This window comes from Lontra canadensis, unplaced genomic scaffold (assembly GCF_010015895.1).
Source record: "Lontra canadensis isolate GAN:19392208 unplaced genomic scaffold, GSC_riverotter_1.0 scaffold50, whole genome shotgun sequence".
Lineage (NCBI taxonomy): Eukaryota > Metazoa > Chordata > Mammalia > Carnivora > Mustelidae > Lontra > Lontra canadensis.
The window spans coordinates 4581001-4608833 of record NW_022631044.1 but is presented as its reverse complement, the minus strand read 5'-3'; the positions used below and the strand labels follow the sequence as shown (position 1 = coordinate 4608833).

General features: G+C 35.8%; 1 protein-coding gene across 1 annotated transcript; it reads right to left on the bottom strand.

The window, feature by feature from the left end:
- Positions 1-5290: 5290 nt before the first annotated feature.
- C1D (C1D nuclear receptor corepressor) lies at positions 5291-26347 on the bottom strand. Its single transcript, XM_032873757.1, has 5 exons — positions 26251-26347; positions 11694-11840; positions 10862-10928; positions 10498-10553; positions 5291-6922 (listed from the first exon to the last, which is right to left on the bottom strand). Exons 2-5 carry the CDS (start codon positions 11829-11831, stop codon positions 6758-6760), a joined length of 426 nt encoding a protein of 141 aa, XP_032729648.1. The 5' UTR covers positions 11832-11840; positions 26251-26347; the 3' UTR covers positions 5291-6757.
- Positions 26348-27833: the final 1486 nt, after the last annotated feature.

Below are 27833 nucleotides of genomic sequence, written 5' to 3'. Positions count from 1 at the left end.
GGTATATATCTACAATGAAATACTATGCAGCCATTAAAAGAAATGAAATCTTCCCATTTGCAATGACATGGATGGAACTAGAGGGTATTATGCTGACTGAAATAAGTCAATCAGAGAAAGACAATTATCATATGTTCTCCCTGATATGAGGAATTTGAGAGGCAGGGCAGGGGATTATGGGGGATAGGGAAGGAAAATATGAAACAAGATGGGGTCAGGAGGGAGACAAACCATAAGAGACTCTTAATCTCACGAAACAAACTAAGGGTTGCTGGGAGGTGGGGGGGTAGGGATAGGGTGGTTGGGTTATGGACATTGGGGAGGGTATGTGCTATAGTGAGTGCTGTGAAATGTGTAAGCATGATGATTCACAGACCTGTACCCCTGGGGCAAACAATACATTGTATGTTAATAAAAATAATTTTAAATAAATAAAATAAACTGGCTCCAAATGTAGGAAAATTATTAATTACCTACTGACATTTTTATATATAGGTGTTTGAGGGGCTTTTTAAGACAATGAAATATATGCATGCACATTAAAGCATTCTTGCATTATTCCACTGAGGTATTTACTTATTGCCTAACATTTCAAAAACTAAACAACTAGCATTCACTGGATTATCCAACTGTCATACTGCTTCTTTGAACAAATGTTTTGCTCATTAGTACAACTTTCTCCCATCTTTTTACCAAACCATGTTAAAAAAAAAAAAAAAAAAAAAAAAAAAAAGCTATACTCCCACTTCATCTCCATTCCAAGTGAGGAATTACCACTTTCAAATCATTTCTGTCTTTAATTCTGGTGATTACCTTCATAATGTATACCTACACTGCTAATTTTCATTGGACCTCATCTGACTCCCCATCCTAGAAATAAGGATTTAATTTATACTAGTCTCCCTTATTCCTTCCAGTTTTTCATGTAAGAATTAAAGAATAGAGCTATTACGTTTACTACTGAAATAAACGTAAAACCATATTCATCTATCAGTGTTACACAGCATCTGGACTTCTCCACATATGAGGATGTCCTCAGCCCCCTCCCCCATTTCAAACTCACTTCTGTATGCTTTTACTTTTACATTGTTAAGGTGGATTTTGTTTACATTCTTGTCTTCCATGTTTAATCTACTGATTGATTCTAAAAGCTGAACATCATTACACAGCAATTAAAATGCTAAAAAATATTAACCTGGGCCCAAACTAGTAAAACCCACTTCTGAGTTCTCTAATACCTAACTTTAAAGAACGAAAACTAAAGACATTATACAGTTTAGAATTTGTGGGGGGAAATGACTTTAAAAAAATCTATCAAGCTGAATTCAATAGGAGATTTCTTAAGTGGTTTATGCTCTTGGATAAGCACAACTTGAGTAAGATGTGTTAAGTATTTATTTTCATTATTTGAACCTAACTGCTGAATTATATTAGGAAAAGACCACACAGCACATAATAGGCTTGGTGAAAATATTCTCTCCATGGAAACCTGACATGGTTTTCTTTCCTTCAGGGAAATGAGTTTCTTCAAACCAAGTTTAAAAGATGGCACACTCAATCATAACTGACAATCTCAGCTAGAAAAGTCTGAACGTTTTGTTTTCAGAATGAGTATAACAGACCCTTGACATTTCAAAGTCTAAGTCCTGAGATCTTTGCTCAAATTAAAAAATATTCGAGTAAATATATACAGGTTCCGGGTTTTCCTCAGAATTACACTTTCACCTTATGTCATAAAGTTTCTTACACTTAATTAAAATTTCCCATTATTAAAAGCGGATGTACTTTCACATGCAGAATAATCTTTTTAATTCCTCTCATAGAATAGCCATTGTATTCATTTGCTGGGCTGCCATAACAAAGTACCACAAACTGGGTAGCTAATACAACAGAAATGTATGCTCTCTCAGCTCTGGAGGCTACAAATCCAACATCACGATATTGGCAAGGTTCATTCCTTCCAAGGGCTGTGAAAATCTGCTCCATGCCTCTCACGTAGCTTCCAGTGGTTTGCAGGCAATCTTTGGCATTCCTCGGCTTTAACGACCATCACCCTGATCTTCATCTTCATCTGATGTTCTCCCTATGCAGGTCTATGTTCAAATTTCCCCTTTTAATAAGGCCATCCATCACATGGATTAATCACTGGATTAAGATGGGCCCTAATCCAGGGCCCATCCTAATGGCTTCATCTTTACTACCTACACCCACAATGACCCTATTTCTGAGTTACGTTACAAGGTATTGAGAGTTAGGACTTACATATGCATTTTGGGGGAGCACAATTCAACCCACAGCAGCCATTTTCACATGATAAAGTCTGACATCTTTCAATCACTACATATTGTCTGGGTAACTGCTGAATTTCCCATGTCGGTAATAGGAACTGGCACACAGAAGAGGCTCAATAAACATTTGTGGAATGAATGAGTGAATAAATGCATGAGACCGCGAGGGAAGAAAGTGTGGCTGCTGAGAGGTGTGCTAGGGCCACATCATTAGCTGAGTAATGCCATTCTGCATGGCATTTAGCAGGAATTAGGTTTATGCCTTGACAAAATTGCAAAATATCGTATACCCCATGGACTCTAAGGTCACATGTAAATAGACAAAATCACAAATGTTAAAAATAAAAAATGTCAAAACTCATAAAACTCAGCAATTATTATACATATTTTTAATGATTTCCTTTCTTAAGGGAATGACAGTAGAAAAGAAAGTATCAGAAATAGAGTAGTAAATGATTTTGATTTAAATTAAGTCATGGAATGCATTATTAGAGAGCAAAGGTCACTAAATGAAACAGTATCAGCCAGCTACATTACAGCACTGTTTATAGGTAATCCACTTCTGTAGCACTAAATCAGGTGATTCCTTGTGACAATAATTCTTCTGCTATTTTAATGACTAAACCTCTTTGGACAAGATCCAAGATGAATTGTACATACTACAGTAAATTGTACATAACAAGCCTCTATTCTTTTTACACTAACATTTTCAATGTAGACTCTCAATAGATAATGCTCACATAACAAGGGATTGAAAGTATTCTTTTTTATTTCTCCTAATCATCTCATTCAAATCATATCATTTCCTGGGTACTTGGCTTTAAAAAACTGTATTACTATAAACTTTAAATTCAAGCCCTGGATAGGTCTACATTCATTTCAGCAGAAGCATCTTGAAATGCTGAATTATCATCTTCAATTTCCTTCAGTCATTTATTGTAGCTGCCAAACTGAAATGGTGCACCTAAAAGGCAACACTAAACTGAAAGCAAATAATAAAAGAAAAGTCACTTAAATGTTTCATTTATAAAAGCTTATTTTTCCCCACCATCAAATTTTGTACACGGTCTGAAATAAATTGCTTTACAAAACTGACATCTTGCATGCAGTTATTCTGCCACAATACATTTGCTTAACTTCAAAGTTTATGGGGGCCAGGAGAGAGTGGGGAGCTAGCATCTTTTCTCAACCCTTTATGAACAGAAGAATTACACGGAGCTAGACTGGTTTTGGGTTTTGGTCTTTTCGGAGTGGGGGAGGGGAGAGAATTAAAAATAAACCTCAATTGCCTATCCCTTTTCTAGATAACTAATCCTTCCTGGCTATATTAAAAAATTATGCCATAAAAATAAACACTTTTAAAAGGCACATCAAGTCAGAGGGTAGCTACTCCAAAGAGTACTCTATGACAGCTCACTCTGACAGGAAAACATACCTGCTAACCAAAAACATTCAAAGCGTTTTCTTGAAATCCTACTCACAAGCAATATAACAGCAAATTAACAAAGTAGAACAAATCTACAGAATTCTACTATGAAGTCCTGTGTACTTTTCCCCCTAACATAATTGTTAATGACAACTATAAAATGTTAATAGACAAAATAAACAAAATGTAGTATTTCCAAAACTGGAGTTTTAGACCAGGATACAGGGAAAAGGAAATGATTTTATTAGTAAAGTACATTCAGATCATCTTTATATAAAATAGGTTTCTACCAAGGTCATTTGGTAAGGGAACCATTGCATATATTTGGGCAAGGGCCAAAAATATGAGAAAAAATGAGATGTCAATGCTTCTTTTTCTTCCCTTTATATACTAAACTTAGCTACTACAAGACAGTCAGAATCACTGTTTGATTATTTCTCAGTTTATGTCACTTTGTAAAGTCAGAATTTCTGATAATGTACTGCATTAAATTATAGTTTAGCTATATCATAAACTGTATGATTCCTAAAGCATCTTTTTCTCCAATGACCTACTTAAGAAATAAGTATCTATATTCAATACATTGTCCATTTTTGAAGCATTTCCTAGTCAATTTTTAAAATCTTATTTAGAAATAATATCAATCCATTTCTAATAGCTAAGTAGAATAATTTTTTAATCTGCAGGGTATTTTAAAAACCAATCAATTTGACATAACCTCCTAATTCCAGGAATGTAAACCATAATTCAACCTCCAATTTTCCTCTTAACATATTCTACTTTACTAAAATGAATTCCCATCCTGCAACTATGAACAAGAAAATTGTACTTAACATAATATTAAAAGACAAAACCTCATTATTTAGTATTAGATTAATAGTCTATAATTCTAATCTTAAAAATATCTATAGCTATAACCTCTCCAACTTGTTAATTCCCAAGGAGATTAATAAAAGATGTGATTAACATCTAAACTTAGAGCAGACTGTCATTTGGAAAAAACTATGTTAACAATAACTACACCATAGTCGAATAGATCAACCCATCACCCTTTATGGTTCTGACTAAGGTTAATGAACACAATTTGTCATAAATTTCCTAGTAACTCTGAAAAACTGAATTGAACAAAAAGATTACTTTTTTCATAATGCTTTATAAAAATAGAATAAAGGCTGGAGCTGTCTTCCTTGGAACCTGCACAATATTCAGCAATGTGTATGTCATTAAATATTTGTGAAATGAATAAACAACAACAACAAATGAGCACTCATTGCACTACTACCATTTAGTTCCTTATTATGTGCCGGGTAATGAGTATTTCAAATTCTACATTATAAAAGGCAATACACTCAACTAACATTTTAGTTCTACTACTTTTCCTAATAAAACACTGAACAAATTATTTACTAAGAAACTCCAATTTAACAGAATTTAGAGTTGGATTTTCACAAACCAATAACTTGTCCAATGATTTTCTGCAACTGAATGATATTTTTCATTTTCTTCTTTATGAAATTAGAAATATACAATGCAAGTTGTAAGTTTCCTTGTAATAAATAACGCACGCACACTACACTTGCTCATAATAACATTTATTTCTCTTGTGAAGAGGTTACTTTTTCAAAAAACTAGAAATTTGAGAGGATGAGGATGAAAAAAGGAATGAAGCAACTATATATGTACTTCCACTTCAAAAACTGTCTGACATCTGAGCCAGAAGACTCTCTGCATCTATCAGTGACTTCCTCTTCATGTGCCATAGAAAGAGTTCAACATGCTTTACAAAGCCCATTACATTTTAAGACCATTTCCAATATCTTCTACCATAAATCAAGAAATCCATTTATTCAAGGTTACTTATGGAGAATTAATCACACAGAAAATTTTAACAACTTCTTTTTCAAAAATTAAAGTACTTTACTGTACTTGGCATTCCTTTACATAATGATGTGGATTCACAGACTGAAAGCATTAATAGCATATAATTAAAATTCAAGGAGTGAGAGATTAAAAAAATTTTTAGCATGTAGAATTCTCTGTAACAAATATTCTGGAAAAATAAATCAGAATATAAACACAATATAATCTCCTTTGGACTTGTCCTCTCCTTAACTGTGGTATTATATAAACATAGAAAGTTGTTCCAAAATAGTTGTTTGTACTCAGTATCACCTCGAAAACATGTAATCAAAAAATCTGAAAAAGTGAGACCAAGAGATCTACGGGCACAATGCATAGGCAACAAAAACTCATGAGTTTCTCTATTCTTAATTATTTCTAAAACCTATCTCCCTAATTTCAGAGGCAAAATTATACAAAAGAGAAAAATAAACAGCTATACAACCTTTACAGCTTTTATTGGTAAGGTATACCCATTATGCCAAAATTGAGCCATCAATATACAGCCTCATTTCCCATCTAAAGCTAATGAGAATATATTTTACCTTAAATGGAACAAAGAGGCAAACTGCCAAGAATTAAAATATAACCTCAAAGTCTTAATTTCACACTTCAAATATCAAAAAAAGCAAAATTCCCAGAACCATGAAAACTTGATGAAGTAGCTACATAGAAAAGAAAATGGACATTTAAATCATTTCATTCTTTCTTAATATTAACAGGGAAAACAGATGTATTTATAACTTCAGCCTTCAGATAGCATACTTCATAAAGTCATTATTCATTTAAAATAGACAAATGTTTACAAAGAACATTTAACTTAAATTTCAAAGTTGCTTGTAAAACTTGAAAAATTGTCCTATATAAGGAAATAAGAGTCTTTTCAAGAGAGATGATAAACTATAAATATAAAATATATCACAGTGTTAAAAACCTCATTGTGTTCTATAGGAAAATCAATAAAGATTAACTTAATCTTTCTAGGGAAAAGAATATTTAGCATTATAAATTTAAAATGTAAATATTATATATGAATTCAATAACAAATACATTTAAACCTTGAATTGCCACATAATCATCTATTTTGTGGAAAACAATAAAAAATGATGTACTTTTTCTATATGTGTACATCAAAACCAAAGGGTTAATTCTTACTTTTTCCTTTATTGGCAACTTTGGATGCATTTTTAGGTTTTGGTTCCCAAAGGGCATTTTTCACAAATCTTGAAGCTGCACCTCTGTCCAGCTTGGCAGCCTTTTTCTTGTCTGTTATTTCCTTGACTCTGTTCATGTATACTCTGATTCTTTCCTTAAAGATAAAAAAAAAAAAAAGGCAATAAATTTACTAAGCTGTTCACCACTGCTAAGCTTTATTATACTATCCCTCAGTTAAATTCAACAGATATGTATTTATTGCCTATTGAGTGGTGCTAGTAAGTGCAAGTGAATAGGATAAACATGCTCCATGCTCTCCTGGAGTTCACAGTCTGCAGGGAATGGACATTAAAAAGTCATTTCAGAAGTATTTGGAGTGTTTCAAAAGGGAAAGAACTAGACTAAGACATCCTTGAATTGTTTACATGTGGTTATACATGTTTTAATTTAACATTAACCTAAATCCACATAACTCTTATGTATCCAAAGTCTATAATCTAAAATAGAGCTCATATACTTGTACGAAACACACAAATTAAACTCTCTTGAAACTTTTCTAAACCAAAAATAGAAGAAATACTATTTAACTGGTTTTTTTTTATTTTACCTTCTAGTATCACAATTAAAATAAGCAAAATTAAAATACAAGTTTTGGGGGCGCCTGGGTGGCTCAGTGGGTTAAAGCCTCTGCCTTCGGCTCAGGTCATGATCTCAGGGTCCTGGGATTGAGCCCTGCATCGGGCTCTCTGCTCGGCAGGGAGCCTGCTTCCTTTCCTCTCTCTCTGCCTGCCTCTCTACCTACTTGTGATCTCTGTCTGTCAAATAAATAAATAAACTCTTTTTTAAAAATTTTTTTTTAAAAATACAAGGTTTTTTGTTCAATTTTATAGTTTTGATCAATAAGCACATGATACTTTTAATCAAATACACAGTTCTAATCAGACTTTACAAGGTGAGAAACATAATAGGTTGCCATACCACTTCGAATCTTCTGAGACCATTAATCAGAATAAAGGGCTATTCTCTACTTTCACTGGAGAAATAAAGGGGATGACAGCCAAAAACAGCATAGTAAATGATAAATCACTGACAAAAAGCAAGTTTCATTAAAGTAATAAAAATAGTTACAGAAATATACTCAGAAGAATTCAAAACCCCTAGAATTTTTTAACTGTGAAAGGCTGACAACTCTACTCAAAATCCTCTCATGGCTCTCTACTTCCCTTAGAGTAAAAGCCCAAGTCCTCCCAACATACATCGACCCCAGGCTTGCCTGGAATGATCTTCCTCAAATATCCACACAGCCACCCCCTCTCTCCCTTCCAGTTGGCTCAAATGTTAACCTTGTTAATAGGCTCTGCCATTTAAAATGGCAATCCTACTCAAGCACTCCAATCCCCCTCATCTTATACTATTTCTTTTCCCATAACATATAACTTTTTAACATATTATATATCTATATATTTTACATATAACTTTCCAACATACTGTATATGTATATATATTATTTGTTTACATTAATTGCTTGTCTCCCTCCACTAGATAGTCTGGCATCGGCAACAAGGGCAGTGGTATTCTACAGCTTTATTCACAGAGGAATCATCTCACTTGGATATAATGCCTGGCTTCCAGTAGGCACTCAATCATGTTGAACAAAAAAAATGACTATTTTCAGTGCCTTTCCCCACTCATGATATACATGACAAACAGGTTTCCTCTCATACACTAACTCTGTGATCAGTGATGTCTGTCACAAGGTCAGAAAAGGGGAATGGGTTTATGTATGCTTTTTATGTCCCAAGCATCATTCAGAATATGAATGTATTCTCCATAAAGTGGGTTCTGACGGAGAAAAAAGACAGATGATGATTTTTTTTAATTTTATTTTTAATAAACATATAATATATTTTTATCCCCAGGGGTACAGGTCTGTGAATCGCCAGGTTTACACACTTCACAGAACTCACCATAGCAATACCCTCCCCAATGTCCATAACCCCACCCCCCCAACCGCCCTCCCCCCATCAACCCTCAGTTTGTTTTGTGAGATTGAGAGTCACTTATGGTTTATCTCCCTCCCAGTCCCATCTTGTTTCATTTACTCCTCTCCTACCCCCTTAACCCCCCATGTTGCATCTCCTCTCCCTCATATCAGGGAGATCATATGATAGTTGTCTTTCTCCGATTGACTTATTTCGCTAAGCATGATACCCTCTAGTTCCATCCACGTCGTCGCAAATGGCAAGATTTCATTTCTTTTGATGGCTGCATAGTATTCCATTGTGTATATATACCACATCTTCTTTATCCATTCGTCTGTTGATGGACAGTATGAGGCACAGATCTTTATTTGACCAGTGATACTGACTTTAAAATCTTAAGAAGTATGTCCTGTATCATCTGTTTTCAACTTTCTAGTATGGACTTTACATTTAAAGGTTTCTCATTTTTCCTTTAACACAAAGTTATTTGAGGTGTCTTAATACTTGATTCTGTCATTGGAAATGGATAAAATCATCATCTGTCGATGGACAACTACGAAAAGAACCTAGATGTCCATCGACAGATGATGATTTTATCCATTTCCAATGACAGAATCAAGTATTAAGACACCTCAAATAACTTTGTGTTAAAGGAAAAATGAGAAACCTTTAAATGTAAAGTCCATACTAGAAAGTTGAAAACAGATGATACAGGACATACTTCTTAAGATTTTAAAGTCAGTATCACTGGTCAAATAAAGATCTGTGCCTCATACTGTTTCACATTTTTGCTTTAAGTATTTTTCACAATTTCTGTATTTAAAAATAAATTTGTTTTTTTCCCCAAGAACTTTAAAAGAAGACAATGCCTTAGTCCATATATTTATAGAATGAAGACAAGATATCTGGTTTATTCATTTTTTTATAAATAAATGATCAAGTATTCTAAGTTGTAAATAACATACATATCAACCACCATAAGACTTGACAAAATAATATAGTATCAAATGTATTTCACATATTTACTTCATATCTTATAAACAAAGAATAAATTTATTAATATTCTTATTCATAAAGCCAAGTCAAGAAGGTAACCATAAGTTAGATTTCTAATTTTTTCTTTCATATTGAATGATTTAATTTTTGAAGTCAGCAAAAACTCCATGATACTAGACCTTATATACTGTACTTATACATCTAAATGGAATACAAAGACAAACCTAGAAGATTTATTACAGGTTGTAAATATGTCACTAATGCAGAATTACTGGACAGTACACATACAACTGGTGCCAAAAAAGCTTTTAGCTTTGTTGCTGAACTGGATTCTTTACTGCTGAGAAAATGAATTAATGGAAGAATTGAAAAGGTGGGGGAGAAACTTTCCCGTCTTTGCTAGTAAATCAACTAGAATATACTTTTAAGAATTGTGTAAGAGTTTAAAAAAAAAAAAAAAGGCAGTTGTAGAGATGAACAGGATTTCGAGAATTTATAGAAAAAATAATATGGAAGTTATAAATAATTACTTGAATTTTAACATTTTCCCATCCAGAGATTTATATAATATATGGAACACTATTTCTCTAACAAAGGTAAGGAAAAGACAGGAGGAAATCTGGCTCACTTTCATAATTTGGACTTTAAATAATTTTGTTCTCCATCACTAGTATAATAAAGGTACTGTGAGTTTGACTTCAGGAATACCACAACAAATAGCCAAATAAAAAGAAATCCACTGCAATCTTACCAATTCCTGCTTTACTGGATGTTCCTTAGGATTAACTCCCTGAGTCGCCAAATAAACTGTAAAACAAAGATTTCATGGAATAAAATGGCATATTAGTTAAGAGCATTAATTAAAGAAACTCTAGTTACTCACAAATAAGAAATGTCACAAAAAATCATTAATTAAATCTTAAATTATTCAACCTCTACGTAATATTAAATTTTTATGTGCCTCATGGATATCTGGTATTCTGACTTGAAGGAAATAAATATTTGACTATTAAAATTGCCATAAAGTATAACTGTATATAAAGTGCTAGCATTTAAAAAATAAATCACCTTTGAAATAAATAATTTGCTAATTAACTCCAAATTAATATACATACCCCAAAACATTGAATTTAATGTGTAAGCAGAAACTAAATCCACTTTGGCTTGTTCAAGGGGGTCCAACTATTAAAAAAAAAAAAGAGAGAGAGAGAGAGAGAAAGAAAGAAAAAAGAAATACATACAAATTTTGAGCACCATCACATTATTTTAAACTTTTACCAAATACAATGTATCAAAGAGATATTTCTTTTACCTCCTATAATCCAATAACCAAATGATCTTGAAAATAATTTACAAAAAAAAAAAGTTTTGTTAACTGGTGATTTTTGCCCACAAATTTTCACTTCAGGGTATCATCTTTACTTTAGACAAGGAATATATATAATCCAAGAAAAATTCTTTTCAATTATTTTAATTTCAGGAGTTATGATCTGGGTTTTGTATGTCAAAAGTAATTTATCAATATAAACACTGTACATGATGCATTTATGTATAAGAGGCAGGCTAAAATGCTTAGGCAATACCAAAGACAGAAGAAACATAATGAGATTTGTTTTAGACTGTCAAAGTCAATTTACTCTTTTTGTCCTATAGGGTTTCCAGAAACCCTGATAACATCATTGTAATATTTAAAAGGTCAAAGATAGAGCCTGTCAAAAAGAATGTTGTGAGTGTTCCTTTTTCTCAAAACCAAGTCAAAATAAAAATACAGTTAGTAAGTATTTCCTAAGGTTGGAGTTCTGTTTTGTTTTTTCCCCCCTAAAAACTTATAAAGTTGAAATTAAGGGGGAAAGGAGCATATGTCAGTCATCTATATCCTCCATATATTTTCATAACATAGCACTCTGTTTCATGAATTACGTTTTAGAAATTACATTTTTAAAATACCTTCTGCAACAACTCATTTCTAGAAACAGACATCATGGTCTTCAGCATCTCATCCACAGCACCAATGGAATTCTCAAATGTTGATAAATACTCATGAATTTCTACTGGATAGTCTTCATTAATTTCTTCACCTGCCATTATGACCAACTGGAAAAAAATTAAATTCTTAGAGTTCGTGGGAGGCAGAGACTGCTCTTTAGTTTACAAAAACAAAATCAATAGGTTATATCATGTATTTAAAAAGTACTAAAAGAATTAAAACCTGAAGATAATTAAACAAATCTTCTTAAAATATAATTTTAGAGCAACTACATTCAAACTTTCCCTCCTCAAATTGTTTGGGTGGCAGAAAGAGAAGAGAACGCATCCAAGTCCACTAATGCTACACATATCAGAGCCTCAATACCTTTCAAGAACAAAAGACCAAACATGGATTATCAATAATCAAAATCCCACACTTTAAAAACTTTCAAAAAAAAACCTGTTGAAATTAAAGTCTAAGCAAAGCTATGAAAGTATGATGAGTATATCCTAACCCTTATGCTTGCTGAAAAAATAATAAGCTCTTTCTTTGAAAAACTTTGAAAAATTTTAGCCCTTCTAAATTTAGGTGTTGATCTAGCAGCATAGTATATTAAACTAAAAAATTAGAAAACCTAGGTCTGAAATAGCTTATGACTATTTATCACTAAAATCATTTTTAAGCCTGTATTTACATTTATATATGTTCTTTAAGCCTCTTTAAAATATTAATAAAAAATTCAGAGAGTTCATAAATCACATAAAATTTACCAGCAGAAAAGAGGAAACCTGCCTGGGAGAAATAAACAATATGATTTTCATTTAGGCTAGAGTATATCTTGACAGACCATTCTTTTAAAATTCACATTTATATCATAATACATAGTATCAATGTGAGAAAAACCAAAATCCGCACCAACATATTTAATATGCTATCTAACACTAAATTTTCAGAAGCAATTCTAAGCCACACATACCATCTGTAGGTTTAAAAAATACATATTAGCTGAAACTACCTCTTTCATTACAAAGCTACGTAGAACAACCAAGAATGTGTAAAAGAGCAAAGCATAGTAGAATTGAAGTAAAGAGACTTGGGCTTTCTGTCTTGCCTGATCACTGAATTTGTCACCTTAGATACATCACTAAAAGTCTCTGGGCCTCAAATATTTCATCCATAAAATAAGGCAGTTGGCTTAATGATATGTAAAGTCCCTTATAATTCTAAATGTTACGACTATGTCACTTAACTTTAAAAAGTACTGCTGGAGAATATTCAGTGACAATGTATCAACATTTCTATTCAACAAGTACATTCTGCTGAGACATCTGGTTTCATTTAAAAAAAAAAAAGTGAAGTCCATCTGACTATCACTACTTGGGCTGTAAAGTTATTATCTAAACTACTGTGCAACCAGCAATTAAACAAAGGACATGATAAAAGAAAACCACACAGGAAGGAATTATGTGTATATATATATTCACATTTTGAAATAGGAATTCCTATTTCAAAAGGATAACAAAAAATGTGTATTTGCCTCTCATCCCTCCCCAAATCTCTCCAAATGACAGAAGAATCCAAAACTAAGTCCATAGTAATGTTGGAAACATCAGCAGACCTCAACAGCATAAATTTTTGTAAGCTAAAGAGCGAATGGGATCAGGGTGATCGGAAAGAGAGTCAAGGAGGACTCCAATCCCCGACAAACAAAAGAGAAGGTGAATGTATAAATAACTCCAAGACAAGGGCACTAAGAACTGGGCCATGAGGGCTGAAAACAGCCAAACCAAAATCTCTAGATCTTAGAAGGCTCCAGCAGCTGCTGCCCAGATAAAGGTTTAAGTACAAGGGATATATTGCAAATGTAGAGAAGACTTAAGAGTTTATTCTCCTTATGAAGAATTTTAAGCCAATAAATTTGAATATCTAGATGAAAAGAATAAGGTGCTGGGGAATGGGGTAATCAATTATCAAAATTAACCTAAAAAGAAGTATGTAAACCAAATAGATTAACCGCAGAAAAGAAACTTAAAGGTCAAAGAGCTACGCTCCAAAAAGGCTCCGAGTCTGGAAGATATAGGTAATTTCTTTCAAACCTTTTAAGAAACAGTTAATTCTTACAGTACTTAACTGTTTAAGAACACACAAAAAAGATGAAAAACTGAGATACCTATTTCATAACATGCAGAAAAATAAACTCCAGATGAATTAAAAAGGTAAATGTATAAATATATTAAAAGATTATTAAAATATTTATATGATCCAAATGAAACCTAAATGCTATAAAAGGAAATGAGTGACAGACTTAACTACATAAAAACTGGAAAAAAAAAAACTACAATATGGTAAAAGTATACCATACGCAAAGTTAAAAGACAAGAAACAGCCTGGGAGAAAATATATGCCAAAATATAATCAAGAATTAGTTAGATTATATAAAGAACTCCTATAAATTAAAATAATACAGATATCTCCCATCAGAATGGCAATAATTTTAAAGATTAGCAAAGTTCAATGTTGGCAAGGGTATACAACGAACGAATATAAATTGGCATAAATTTTTTAAACGTACATACCCTTTGACTCATGAAGTCTTAAGAATGTAGCTTACAGAAATCCTTGTATACATACATACAAATTTATTAAAATGGACACCTTTAACTCTTCTCTCAGTCTCTCCCACTTTCTCTTACATCAGTATTTCCCTCTGCTCTATCATTAAACATAAGATTACCACATTTTATTTCTCCATTTTTGACAACAAAAGAAACATCTTGACTTCATATCCCCTCCAGCAAAAAAACCATTTTCCAACCTTGGAAAGAAGTGCTTATTCTAAGTCCCAATTCTTCTCCTTCCATTCTTTCTTGAATTGGCTACAATCAGGTCCCCTCCTTCTCACTCAAAATTGTTCTTGTCAGGGTCACCCACATAGGCAACTTAAACTCTATGGTCAATTCTCAGTTCTCATGACTTGACATTGTTCACTCACTTCCTTTAGTTTCCAGGGCATCGCATTTTCTTGGTTTCCTTCCTACCTCATGGCTCCTTTCTTGGTCTCCTTTGCTGCATCCCGTTCATATCCTCAGCCTCTTATCCTTGATATGCCCACAGGCTGTCCTTGATTCTTTTTTTCCCTCTAATTTACTCCCCAGGTGAACTCAGGACTTTAAATTGCATTAATATACTGATGACTCCCAGGTCTTTACCTCCAACTCTGACCTCCCCACTGAACTCCAAATCACATTTCCAACTGCTTACTCAATAACTCTGGTTTTGTGTTAATAGATTCTCAAATATAATGTGCCCAAACCAAAATCTTGCCTGCTAGAGTCTTTCCAACTCCACCTTTCCATCTGTTCAGGCATAAAATTACAGAATGGTCCTTGACTCTTCCCTCTCACCCCATATTTAAGACATATTTAGAATGCAACCATATCCTAGACCACCTCTATTGCCACCATCCTGGTCCAAGTCAGTCCAAGCCATAGCTGTTGTTGCCCAGATTGTTACACAGGCCTCCTAAATGACCTCCTTGTTTCCATTCTGACAGTTTACTATCAAGAAAGCAGAGTGATCACTCCAAATCTAAGTCAGATTGTATCATGACCCTGCTTGGAAATTTCCAAAGGCTTACCACACTTTGTTCAATATAAGACAAAACTCTTTCTTTTTTTTTTTTAAGATTTTATTTATTTATTTGACAGACAGAGATTACAAGTGGGCAGAGAGGCAGTTAGAGAGAGGAGGAAGCAGGCTCCCTGCTGAGCAGAGAGCCCGATGTGGGGTTCGATCCCAGCACCCTGGGATCATGACCCAAGCCAAAGGCAGAGGCTTTAACCCACTGAACCACCCAGGCGCCCCAAGACAAAACTCTTACAGTGGTTCAAAAAGCCCGGACTCAGACACCTTGGTGGCTCAGTCAGTTAAGTATTTGCCTTTGGCTCAGGTCCTAATCCCAGGGTCCTGGGATGGAGCCCATCATCGGATTCCCTGCAAAAAGCCTTCCCTCTGCTGACTCCTCTGTGACCTCATCTCCTCCCACTCCACCTCTTCTTGCTCATTCCACTCCGGCCATAAAAGCCTCATTGCTCTTCCCCTTCATATGGGGCATACCACTACCTCAGGACCTTTGTACTTCTTCCCTTCCTAGAATGCTTCTCCTGCACCAAGAGCTTCGGAGCTCATTACTTCACCTTCACCAGATCTCTACTCAAATGTCACCTATAGGTAATCCTTTCTTGACCACCCTTTGTTAAAATGCAACCCCCCTCTGACTTCCCGTACTCCTATCTCCTTCTCTATCTCACAGTGCTCAGTAGCATGACATATTTATTTTACTCATATACTGTATGGCTACCTCATAACCACATGAGAGCAGAAATTTTTGTGTTTTGTTCACTAGCACTACCTGACAGTCAATAAACATTTGTTTAATGAAAAACCTCTAAAAAATATTGGAAAGACTAAGCTAAATATTCATCAATAGGGAAACAGTTAAATGAATTATAGCACATCCATCCAAAAGAGTATTAAAAACAAATAAGTAAATCTTTATATAGTAACACATAATGAGAAATGGTGAAAAATTCATAGAACATTGTATATAAAACAATATGTATCTAACATATGACATTTGTTTTTAAAGACCTGTATATATGAAGATATGTAGAGAAAGGTCTGGAAAGAGATATACAAAAAAGACATTCTTTCTGAGAAGAGGCAGGATTAGGGAATAGAATCAAAGCAGACTCATTTTTTTAACTCTTCATTCTTCATGATTTTTTTTTTTTTTTTTGAGAGCCAGTGTGCGTATGCTAGTTTGGGGGTGGGGGGAGTTGTGGCAGAATGAGAGAATGAGAGAATTTTAAGCAGGCTCCATGCCCAGCTTCAAGCCAAAGTGGCTCGAGCCAAAGGGGCTCGATCTCACAACCCCAAGATCATGACCTCAGCCAAAATCAAGAGTCAAAGGCTTAAATGAATGAGCCTCCCAGGCACCCCTAAATTTTGTTATTTCAAAAAACATGTACTAAAATTTTAATAAAAAACAAATCATTAAACTCAAATAAAGGTATATTTTAACAATGTATTTTGGCTTTTAACAAATACTACAAATATTAAAAACACAGTAAGGCCTTTATTTAAATAGTGTATTTTTTTTTTCAACCAGTTTTTGTATTTGAGAATATTTTTCCTCCCCAGAATCATGATGGGGGATTTTTCCTGCAACTATTCCTGGTCCCTAAGCCCCAATAAACAAGCAGTTATTTATTGTTAAAATGGGTTAGGGTGAACACTGAAAGCAAAGCAGTAAGCATAATTACCCTCACTAAATATGAGGGTAAAATAGTTTCTTAACTAAAAAAATAAAGGCAAGGCAGACTACAAAACAATGGTTCTTCTATTATCTTCTATTATCAGAAATTCCCTCCAATTCATATGATTTCTTCTTTTTTTTTTAAAGATTTTGTTTATTTATTTGACAGACAGAGATCACAAGTAGGCAAAGAGGCAGGCAGAGAGAGAGAGGAGGAAGCAGGCTCCCTGCTAAGCAGAGAGCCCGATGCGGGGCTCGATCCCAGAACCCCGGGATCATGACCTGAGCTGAAGGCAGAGGCTTTAACCCACTGAGCCACCCAGGCGCCCCTCTTCTAACATTTTATATAGACAGTTCCTAAGTATTTGTTCCTTCCACAGGAGAAGCTACAAGTAGCTGCAGAAACTTCCCGCTGTTCCCTTTGGTACTCAGATCCCAGAATGAAGGCATGAAATGTATAGTATTAGCAGCAACAGCAAACATTTGAAAATCACTGCCTATGAGCTAGGCACTGTTCTAAATACTCTATACACATTAACCCCTTTACTTGAGGGTGAATAACTCGCCCAAAGTTGTACATGGCAAATGTCCAAAGAAGGGGAAGAAGAAAATAACTCAACCTCCTCTGCTCCTTACCCTCTCTAAAAGCATTTCTCGACCTTTGACCTGCTCCTTCTAGAGTACCAGCAGCAGAGGTGGAGATGGGAAAGTGCAGGAGAAAATTTGCCTCTTTCCATCCTAAGGTCTGGCTGAGACTAAAGCACAGATGGAGGGAACCCTTCCTGGTAATCCCTACAGGATGTTATTGCCACTCCATCCCTCCTCTCACTGGTAAGGAAAATCATAATAAAGACAGAAAAGGAGGGATGCACAACATCACACAGGAACAGGAGCCATTCCCCTACTTCCCGCCGATGATTCTCTTATTTCAGGAAGGTCAATCCAGCCAGGAACCTGAGAGTGACCCCTCACCCCTTCCTCAGACCCCAGATCCAATCAGTCCCATCAGTTTGGCCTCAATGTCCTTACACCACAAGCTTTCCTCCACTCTCACTGACTAGATCATTTCAAGAGCCTTTGAGTAGTCTCCCTTCTGTCAACTTTTTCCACTTTCAATTTTGGAAGGTTACAAGATATGATTTTTCTATCAAGATACTCTAGTCATGGTACACCTCTGATTAAAATTGTGCAGTAGCTCCCCAATCCCTCAGTATGGATACCAGGCCTACCATGACGTGGCCCTTGCTTGTCTAACCTCATCTTTCATTGTCCCCCCTCTTCCAATCCTAGAGCTATAGCCGCAATGGCAGTTTTCCAGATGTGCCACACCCATTCACTCTAACTTTTCACCTAGATGGTTCTCTGTACATTAACCATTCTTCCCACTTAGCTTTGTTCAAACTTTGGACATAAGATCAGGTTTTGCTTCAGCCAGTGAAGACTTCTCTGAGTGCCACCTTACCATTCTCTCTGAAAAACACACCTACAATCTGTCATATCACTTAAAACACTATCTGGTATTGTCTGTTTATGTACTTAACTTCCCTTTGACTACAAGCTCTTTGAGGGGGCTGTGCCACCATGATATTCTATCACCAGTGGCCGATACATAGAATGACTATGCCTCAATCTAACCAAGACAATCCCAGCTTGTGTCTATTGTTTCCATTGGACATCCACTCAGCTCATTTCTCTTTCAGGAGTCCCAGTTTGAGCAATAAATCATACGGTCACCCTAAACAATGTAGGTTCTCTGACCCTTACCACAAGTCCCCACCCCTTTTTGTGACAAAATGGCATCAGGGGAGTTGCTCCTGGTACTAGACAGGGATCACCCAGAGCAGCTGAAGCAATAAGAGATTTGAAAGACATTCACTGCAAGAAACCAACAGGAGATATATGAAGAGATTTATTAAAAGAATCTGGTTTGAGCAACTGTGGGGGCTGGCTAAGTAATTCCAAAATCTACAGGGCAGGCCATCAAGGAAGAGCATACTAGAAGTCTTGGCTACAAGCTGAAATTGCTGTCCACAGGTGGAATTTCTTTTTTGTCACAAAAGCTTTAGCTCTGCTTCTAAAGCCTTTCAACTGATTGAATAAAACCCATCAGATTATCTAGAATATTCTCCTGAACTTACAATCAGCTAATTTGTAGATTTTAATGACATCTACAAATACTTTTACAGCAACACCTAGATTGGTTTTGGACTGAATATCTGGAGCTGCAGCCTAGGCAAGCTGTCACATCAAAAAAAAAACCATCACACTCCGTTAAGCCTCTGGAACTACAGCAAGAAAAGTACATTACTGACATTACAAGTTTCTGTTCTGACAGACTTTCCCCCGCAATAACCTTGGTATTCCTAACTGTCAGGTTCCCAAGTAATAAAACTAGACTTCAAATTCCATCTAACGAATATGAAGGAATGACAAATTGAAAAAAAAATCACCATTTTGCAACCCCTAATGAATTTACAGATTCACACAACAATCACTGACAGATAAAGGGTTGATGGGGGAAGTTTACAACACAGGAGTGAGACAGTTACTACTTAAGCCCAGGGATCAATCTCCACATCACTGAATTTAGGACACAAACATTATGAATCTCCCGATGTGAAGCAACGTGATATACATAGCACCATCTCTGTAACATTTCCAACTTCCCCCAAAAAGTTGAATCTGAATCTAACTGAGCCTTTAAAGCTAACTTCCATTTTACAGGAAATACAAAGGATAGAGAAACAAGTTACCACAAGAAAGCAAACAGACGAATCTAAAATGAGAAATACTCCACTGGACAATTGACCTGGTTTCTGTAATAAAGTGTAATGAAGAAAAACTAAGAAAAGGAAAAAGTAGAGGAAGATGAGATCAAGGAGATCTGGGAGAGCTAACAACCAAATGGAATATGTAGACTTTGTTTGGATCTTGATTCAAATCAAGTGTTAAAAAAATATTTTGAGACAAAAAAATCTGCATATGGATCAGATGTTAGATGACACTAAGAGATTACTGATAATTTTGCTATGAAATTAGAATTCAGCTATGAAAATGGCATCATAGTTATATATAATGTTATCATTTTAGGATGCATACTGAAGTACATAAGGGCAAAATTACAGGACATCTTGACTTTACAATTTAAAAAAAGCTAGCCTTCATGAGTTACTTATACTTTGAGAATAGAGGTAAGAACCTATGTGGGGGGTTGGTGGCACCTGGGTGACTCAGTCAGTTAAGTGTCTGTCTTCAGCTCAGGTCAAGATCCCATGATCCTGGGATCAAGCCCCACATTGTGCTCCCTACTCAGCAGGGAGTCTGTTTCTCCCTCTCCACCCCCACCCTGCTTGTGCACTCTCTCACTCTCTCTCTCTCCCAAGTAAATAAAGAAAATCTTAAAAAAAAAAAAAATATATATATATATATGTGTATATATATATATGTGTGTATATATATATGTGTGTGTGTGTATATATATATATATATATGTATAGGGGCACCTGGTTGGCTCAGTTGGTTGAGTGTCTGACTCTTGGTTTCAGCTTAGATCATGATGTCATGGGTTGTGTGATAGAGGCCCTACTCAGGCTCCTCACTCAGCAGGAAGTCTGCTTGAAAGATTCTCTCCCTCTGCCCTTCCCCCCACTTGTGCACTCGTATGCTCTCTCTCTCAAAATAAATGAATCTTTCAAAAAAAAAAGAACCTACGCACATTATTTCTATAGTGAAATTAGATACCTAACAAACAAACCTAACATTTAGAATATAACTCCATTCATAAATTGAGGAACACCTAAATAGTCTAGAATACTTAAGCAGCTCCATTATCTGCCATTTTGATTCCAAATATAACTGGGAGGAAAGGGAAGCTAGGTTACTGGGTGTGCTCACTAGATGTGTGATAGTTGTTGAACAAAGCTTATAAAAACAAAACAGGGGCGCCTGGGTGGCTCAGTGGATTAGGCCTCTGCCTTCGGCTCAGGTCATGATCTCAGGGTCTTAGGATTGAGCCCCACATGCACCTCTCTGCTCAGAAGGGAGCCTGTTTCCCCCACTCTCTCTGCCTGCCTCTCTGCCTGCTTGTGATCTCTGTCTGTCAAATAAATAAATAAAATCTTAAAAAAAAAAAAAAGACCCTGTGGCCTCAAATGAGGTTTATGTTACTAACATTTCCAACAAAAGCTGACATTCCAGAATATCTAATTATTTCAATAATGTCATAAATTTCCTTCTATAAAAATCCTGATGCCCACACTTTATCTGGCCCTCCTAAAAATGTGTGCATGCAAAACTGAATAAATAAACATACCAATACAAGTCAAAGTCGTATGTAAAACTAGAGAAAATGTTTGCAACACAAAGACAAATAAAAAGGAACCTCTACAAATCAACTTAACAACAAAAACCTACAACTCAAAAGAAAAATGAACAAAGAAAATCAGAAGCTCTCATACAAAAGTAATCCAGATGACCAATAAACATAAAGCTACTCAATCTTATAATCAAAGAAACATAAATCACTAAAACAAGATGCCACTTTTCATCTGCCAAACAAGCAAAAATTAAAAAGACATATAGTACATAATATGGGCAAAGGTGAGCAGAAACAGTCTCTCATGCACTATGAAGCAGAGTGTAAACTGAGTATGGGGGGGGGTTGATGGGAATTTGGCACTGTGCTTCAAAATTACGTATGTTGAAGTTCTTTGAGCAATTTTACTTCCCAAAGAGTATATTTTCATACAAGATAATGTTCAAGGACATCTACTATAACCCTCTTTAAAACTTTTTTATTTAAAGATTTTTATTTATCTATTGACAAAGAGAGAGAGATCACAAGTAGGCAGAGAGGCAGGCAGAGAGAGAAGGAAGCAGGCTCCCTGATGAGCAGAGAGCCCGAAGTGGGGCTCGATCCCAGCACCCTGGGATCATGACCTGAGCCGAAGGCAGAGGCTTTAACCCACTGAGCCACCCAGGCGCCCCAAAATAGTGAAACTATAAAGCAGAGACCCATCTACATGTCCATTAACAAGAACTGGTTAAATAAATTATGATATAGTCATTCAATAAAATACTTTAAGGCACTGAAAAAGTGTTAAGTAGAACAAAAACTGAACAAGATATATAATACAACCCATTTGTTTTTAAGCAAAAAGATATATGAATGTGGAGGCATACTTGTATATGCGTGTAAATTTCTTTAAAAAAAAAAAAGATTTTATTTATTTATTTGACAGAGAGAGACACAGTGAGAGAGGGAACACAAGCAGGGGGAGTGGGAGAGAGAGAAGCAGGCTTCCCACTGAGTAGGGCAACTGACTCAGGGCTTGATCTCAGAACCCTGGGATCATGACCTGAGCCAAAAGCAGATGTTTAAGGACAGAGCCACCCAGGCACCCCTGCATGTAAATTTCTTAAAGGATACAAAAGAAGCTGCTAACTATGGCTACTTCCAGAAAACCAATAAACAGGGAGGTGAGGGAGCACATTTTACATTATACTCTCAGAAGGAAGATTTTAAAACAATAATAAATATAACATATTATAATATATATATTTTATACATATGTAAATTTTTCAATTATCTGAAATTTTGAAATGTATTCCCAAATATGCCCGATGTCATTTCCCCCAACTTAGCAGCTAAAATTAAACCTGTATTCTTTAGCTCTTTTAAAGAACTATATGAATAAATTCCCTTCTCTACACATAAAATTTTCTAGCCACCATGAGGCCATTTTTCTCCCTATTCTCATGTACAAAAGCCTCTCAGGCCTTGTTCTCTCCTTAGAACTCCTAGAATTGTGAGGACTCCAGTCACCACCATTTTTTTGCCTGCTTACCCCAGCTCCCTCATCACTCAGATCAAGTCACATCCATTAGTCTCACAGCGCTCCCAGTTTCTCCCTGTCATTGTTGTAATTTTATACTTCTGTGATCATTTGATGAATGCCCATCATCCACACTAGACTGTAAGCCTGGTACAGGGCAAGTCTTTGCTCATTATTACATTCCAAGTACCATGGCAGCATGTCATAGTTGCTAAATACGTATTTAATAAATAAATCCTTACTGCCTGGCATGTAGCAAATGCTCAGGAAGTGTTATTCATTTACATGGCATTGTAGAGTATGTGCTAGGAGGAGTAGGGATAAAGAAAAGAATTGTCAGGGAACTGAGCAAGTACCTGGTTGAGGATAACTAGCATTAATTTGTGTCCTTTGTGAATTTCTTCAGACCTAGAGCAAGAATAATTATCCAGAATGAGGAAATGGCTAGGAGAGGACTTGCAAAAGCAGCCTTAAAACAACTGACTGGGAGGTATGGCCTTGAAAGGAAAGAAGAAAGGCCTTTCCCTCTGCTTGGAATACCCCATCTTCACACCCCATCCCCTATATTCTGGGTCTAGTGAAACATTAATTCTTTAAACCAGCACCAAATGTCCCTCCTCTATAAAGGCTCCCATAGCGTCCAAACAAAAGTTATCTCTTCCTCTTTGTTCCCAAGGTTCTCCACAGGCTTGGTTATTATATAACCATCAATCATACCACTTCTCATGTATCTTAATAAATCCAAAGGTGTCAAATCTTGTTTTACTTGATCCATTCATTCATTATATTTGACAAAAATGAACACACTACTCAGCCCTGAATTCCACGCTAGTCCCTGTCCCTCACTAGCTATCTATTCTGTCCCCTCTGCTGGTTTTTCATTTCCCCAAACCTATGAAGGTTAAAATGCCTGAGGACTCAGATCTTATACTACTTTTCCGTTTACATTCACTCCTTTGGTGATTATCTCCAGTCTCACAATTTTAAGTACCATCTGTTCACTGACAACTCCCAAATGTTCTTTTCCAGCAATGAACTCTGCCCCACTGAACTCCACACTCGGTAGATTCAACATCTCCACTTGGATGACGAACAGACATCCCAAACCTAACATGTCATAACTGAACTCCTAATCTTCCCCCACACACCTGCTTCTCCCTTAGTTTTTCACTTCTTAGTTAATGGCAATTCCACCCTTCAACTTGCTCAAGTCCCTGACAATTAGTTCACTCTTATAATCCACAGTCAATCCATAAACAAATCTGTTAGCTTTACCTACAAAATACATCCAAAATTGAACTCTCACCATACTCACTTCTTTTCACCCTATGAAGCCACTGTATCTCATGTGAATTATTACAACACCTTCCCAACTAGTCTCCTGGTTTTTGCCTACCACACTCTACAATAATCTGCTCTTAACATTTCTGCCAGAGTGATCCTGTTAAAAACCTCAATCAGATCATGACACTCCTCTGCCCAGAACATTCCACTGGTTATTTATCCTTTATATTATTCCTTCAAAGTGGGATTTATGTTGCATGACATTTGCATCTGCCCATGACTAACACAATGTCTTGCCACATATTAGGTACTTAGTAACTGTTACCCCTTCAAAACCAATGAAAGTAAACTCCCGACACATTTTGAGATTCTTAATATCAGATTAGAGTTTGTACTTAAAGATATTAGGAAGTCATACATGGATCTAAAAGAAAACTATACCATAAGGTACATACTAGCGCTATTTCCATTCCTATGCTAAGTAGAGTTATATACAATTATGAACTAAGCCAAAAAAAATCCAATTTTATAAATTTTTTGAGACATCTGTGGATGTCGCACCAGAATTCTATTACATAACGACCTTTTTTGCCCTGCATTTATCTTAGAAAATAATGCTGAAACACACATACAACAATCTATCAATTATATTGCTCCTTTGGCAGACATTGATGCCTCCTTTAATTCTCCTTCAAACTTACAGTAAAATCCCTGAGAAAAGATATTTTTTTCCTTTTAAAGGTCTTAACCTCTAAAAAACAAATTTATCCCAAAGTCTGAATAAAGATACAAATTACAAAAGATTGCTCAGATTTGAGATGAATAATTACATCAGATTATAATTAATTTACTTCTATTATTTAATGCTAATGTTTAACTCAAAGTATTTTCAAAACTAGATATGAAGCAGAAAATTATCTTGGAAACCATGGAATTTGCTTATTACAATATTCTTATCTCTAAAATAATAACCATATATAGGACTATTGTGAAAGTTAACTGAGTAACATTGGTAAAGCTATTAGAACAATGCTTGGCTCAGTTACTGCTCAATACATTAGCTTACAGTAATAGTTATTAATTTACTAAAGTGAAAATGACCAAATACCCTAATCCAGTGTGGACTATTCAAAACCATACTTGAAGGGTCAACTGGAATCACTAGCTGAGATAACACATACAAAGAACCATTTGAAAATTAAAATCAGTTATATGAAAAATACCACCTCTGACCTGTGATACAGACAACATTAACTATTTGAAGGCAGCTATAACACCCTGTAACATTTTGGAAAACCACTGTTCACGGGGTCGTTATTTTATCTTTCAATAAAACAAAGAGTTCTAGCATGTCCACAAATCACAAACGGTTCTCTGAATTTCAATAGGAATTGTCTTTATTTTCGGATCCATCATTTTCAGATCCAACGTCAAAATACAGTTAATTCTCCGTTTAGTATATTATCAGACAGTCCAAAAGATTAATAAGCGGGGCATATACATCTTTATCAAGCCAAAACTGAATTGCAGTCAACACACAGAAGAATATTAAAGATAATTTAAACAGAAATTTGAATCGCACCCAGCTTTCCTGAGGCATAAAGGCTTTGTAGAGATTATCGACCACAGATTTCCACTTTAAATCGAAATTAGCCTACCATCACAGGTGGGCTGATGGTAGGCCGTCTGTGAATGATAAACCGTGATAACATAGTAAAGTTACTTCCCTACACCGTACACTTTGGCCTCCGTCCCTAAACAAGATTTGACGGCAGCTGAAAACTGTGAAGTCATTTTATTTCTCCTTCACCTCCCAATATTTAAAAGGAGGAGCTGAGGAGGAAAAACTAAAGGCCAGACCGAGAGATTGGTGAGAGGCCAAGGTTAGCCAAAGGCGGTAAGCAGCCGAAGAACAAGCCGAAGTGGGGGTCCTGCAACAAGGCAGCCCCCAACGCTCGGGTGAGAGGGAACTCATTCGCGACGGCTACGCAGCCCGACCCGCTCATCTCAGTCAGCCCGGGGATGAAAAGGGGGACTCCCAGAAGAAGCGAACTTTTGCAGAAACACGAGAAAAATTCAAACCCCAGCTTTGAATAATACCTCACTGGCCTTCTACTCCTGTCTCCCGGAAAAGCAGTCGGGCGGTGCTGACGTCAAAGAGGCGCCGGCTCTGCCCGCAGCGCCGGCGTCGCTCTCTGATAACCTCACGCCGCTCGCCCAGCCCCGTCTCCTTTTCCCTGGCCCTCCACCTTCCGACGCCTTCTGTCCAACCTGTGGAAGGATTTGGGCCAAGAAGGGGGTACCTTTTGCTAGATTTGTATTCTTGGGACACCCATTATAATACAAGTTGAGCATACTTAACTAGAAAAAAAAAAAGTTAGTTATTAAAGCTTTGTTCAGGTTTTTATTTTTGCCAAACTCGTTCCAGGACCTTGGTTCTTAACTACACCCCCAAATGGCTGCCTCAAAATTAACGGCCTAGGGCGGACTGCCAAATTATCTGTGGTGAAACAAGTTCTTTAATTCATCACTGAAAGATTCCTTTGGGGTCACCTGGGTGGCTCCAGGATGGAGCCCCTCATCAGGCTCACTGATCAGAGGGAAACCTGCTTCTCCCTCTCCCACTCCCCCTGCTTGTATTCCCTCTCTCATTGTCTCCTTCTATCAAATAAATAAATAAAAGCTTTAAAAAAAAAAAAAGGTACCTTTGTAAAGTACAGCAAAAATGAATTTATTGAAAAATGGAAAAAATAGGCAAAATCCAAGTACGGATTTTTCACTATTAGTTTCAGTAAGCATAAAATTATATTAATAAATATAGTCAGAATATGAGAGGGAAAACTGCTAATTGGAAATGTAGTATAGTAGTCCCCCCCCTAACCATGGTTTCACTTTCTTTGGTTTTAGTTATCTGAGGTCAACCGCAATCCAGAAGTGCTTGAGCCTTCCTCAGATGAATTATTAGGTCAAGAGTTGCCTAACACCATGTCAGGATGCCTGCACCTTTTATGTCAGTTTATCTCATCACATAGGCATTTTGCCATCTCATGTCATCACAAAAAGAAGGGTAAGTACAGTACAATAAGGTATTTTGAGAGACCATATTCACATAGCTTTTATTACAATATAGTGTTCTAATTGTGCTATTTTATTAATTAATGTTGCTAATTTCTCAGTGTGTCTAACTGACAAATTAAACTTTGTCATAAGAATGTATGTATAGGAAAAAGACAGTATATACAGGGTTCAGTACTGCCTGCAGTTTCAGGCATTGGGACGGGTGTTGGGTCTTGGACTATAGTCTCTAATGACAAGATGGGGACTACTGTAAGCGATTAGGAGCATCATTTTTACATTTGTAACTTTTATATGTGATATATATATATAATCTATAATCAGTATATTGTATGCCTTAAACTAATACAATATACTCAAATCATTATATTGTATGCCTTAAACTAATACATTATATTGTATCCCTTAAAACTAATACAGTGTTTTAAGTCAGTTATATCTCATTAAAACTGGCAGGGATTGGGGAATGGAGAGGAGAAGAAAAAAAAGAAGTTATCTAAAACTCTGGCCACAGGGTGGGAAAAATGCCTCCTGATAGCATTTGAAAACCACTGCCTTATGCTACATCACAGTTTCTGTTACTCTATTTCACATCAGGAGGCTGAATT

Excerpts from the sequence above, each read along its gene's own strand:
- C1D (XM_032873757.1), bottom strand. The coding sequence starts at position 11,831 with ATGGCAGGTGAAGAAATTAATGAAGACTATCCAGTAGAAATTCATGAG. Across the intron at positions 10,929-11,693 it reads GAAATGAGTTGTTGCAGAAG|TTGGACCCCCTTGAACAAGC; the intron begins GTATTTTAAAAA and ends TTTTTTTAATAG. Across the intron at positions 10,554-10,861 it reads ATTAAATTCAATGTTTTGGG|TTTATTTGGCGACTCAGGGA; the intron begins GTATGTATATTA and ends TTTGTTTTACAG.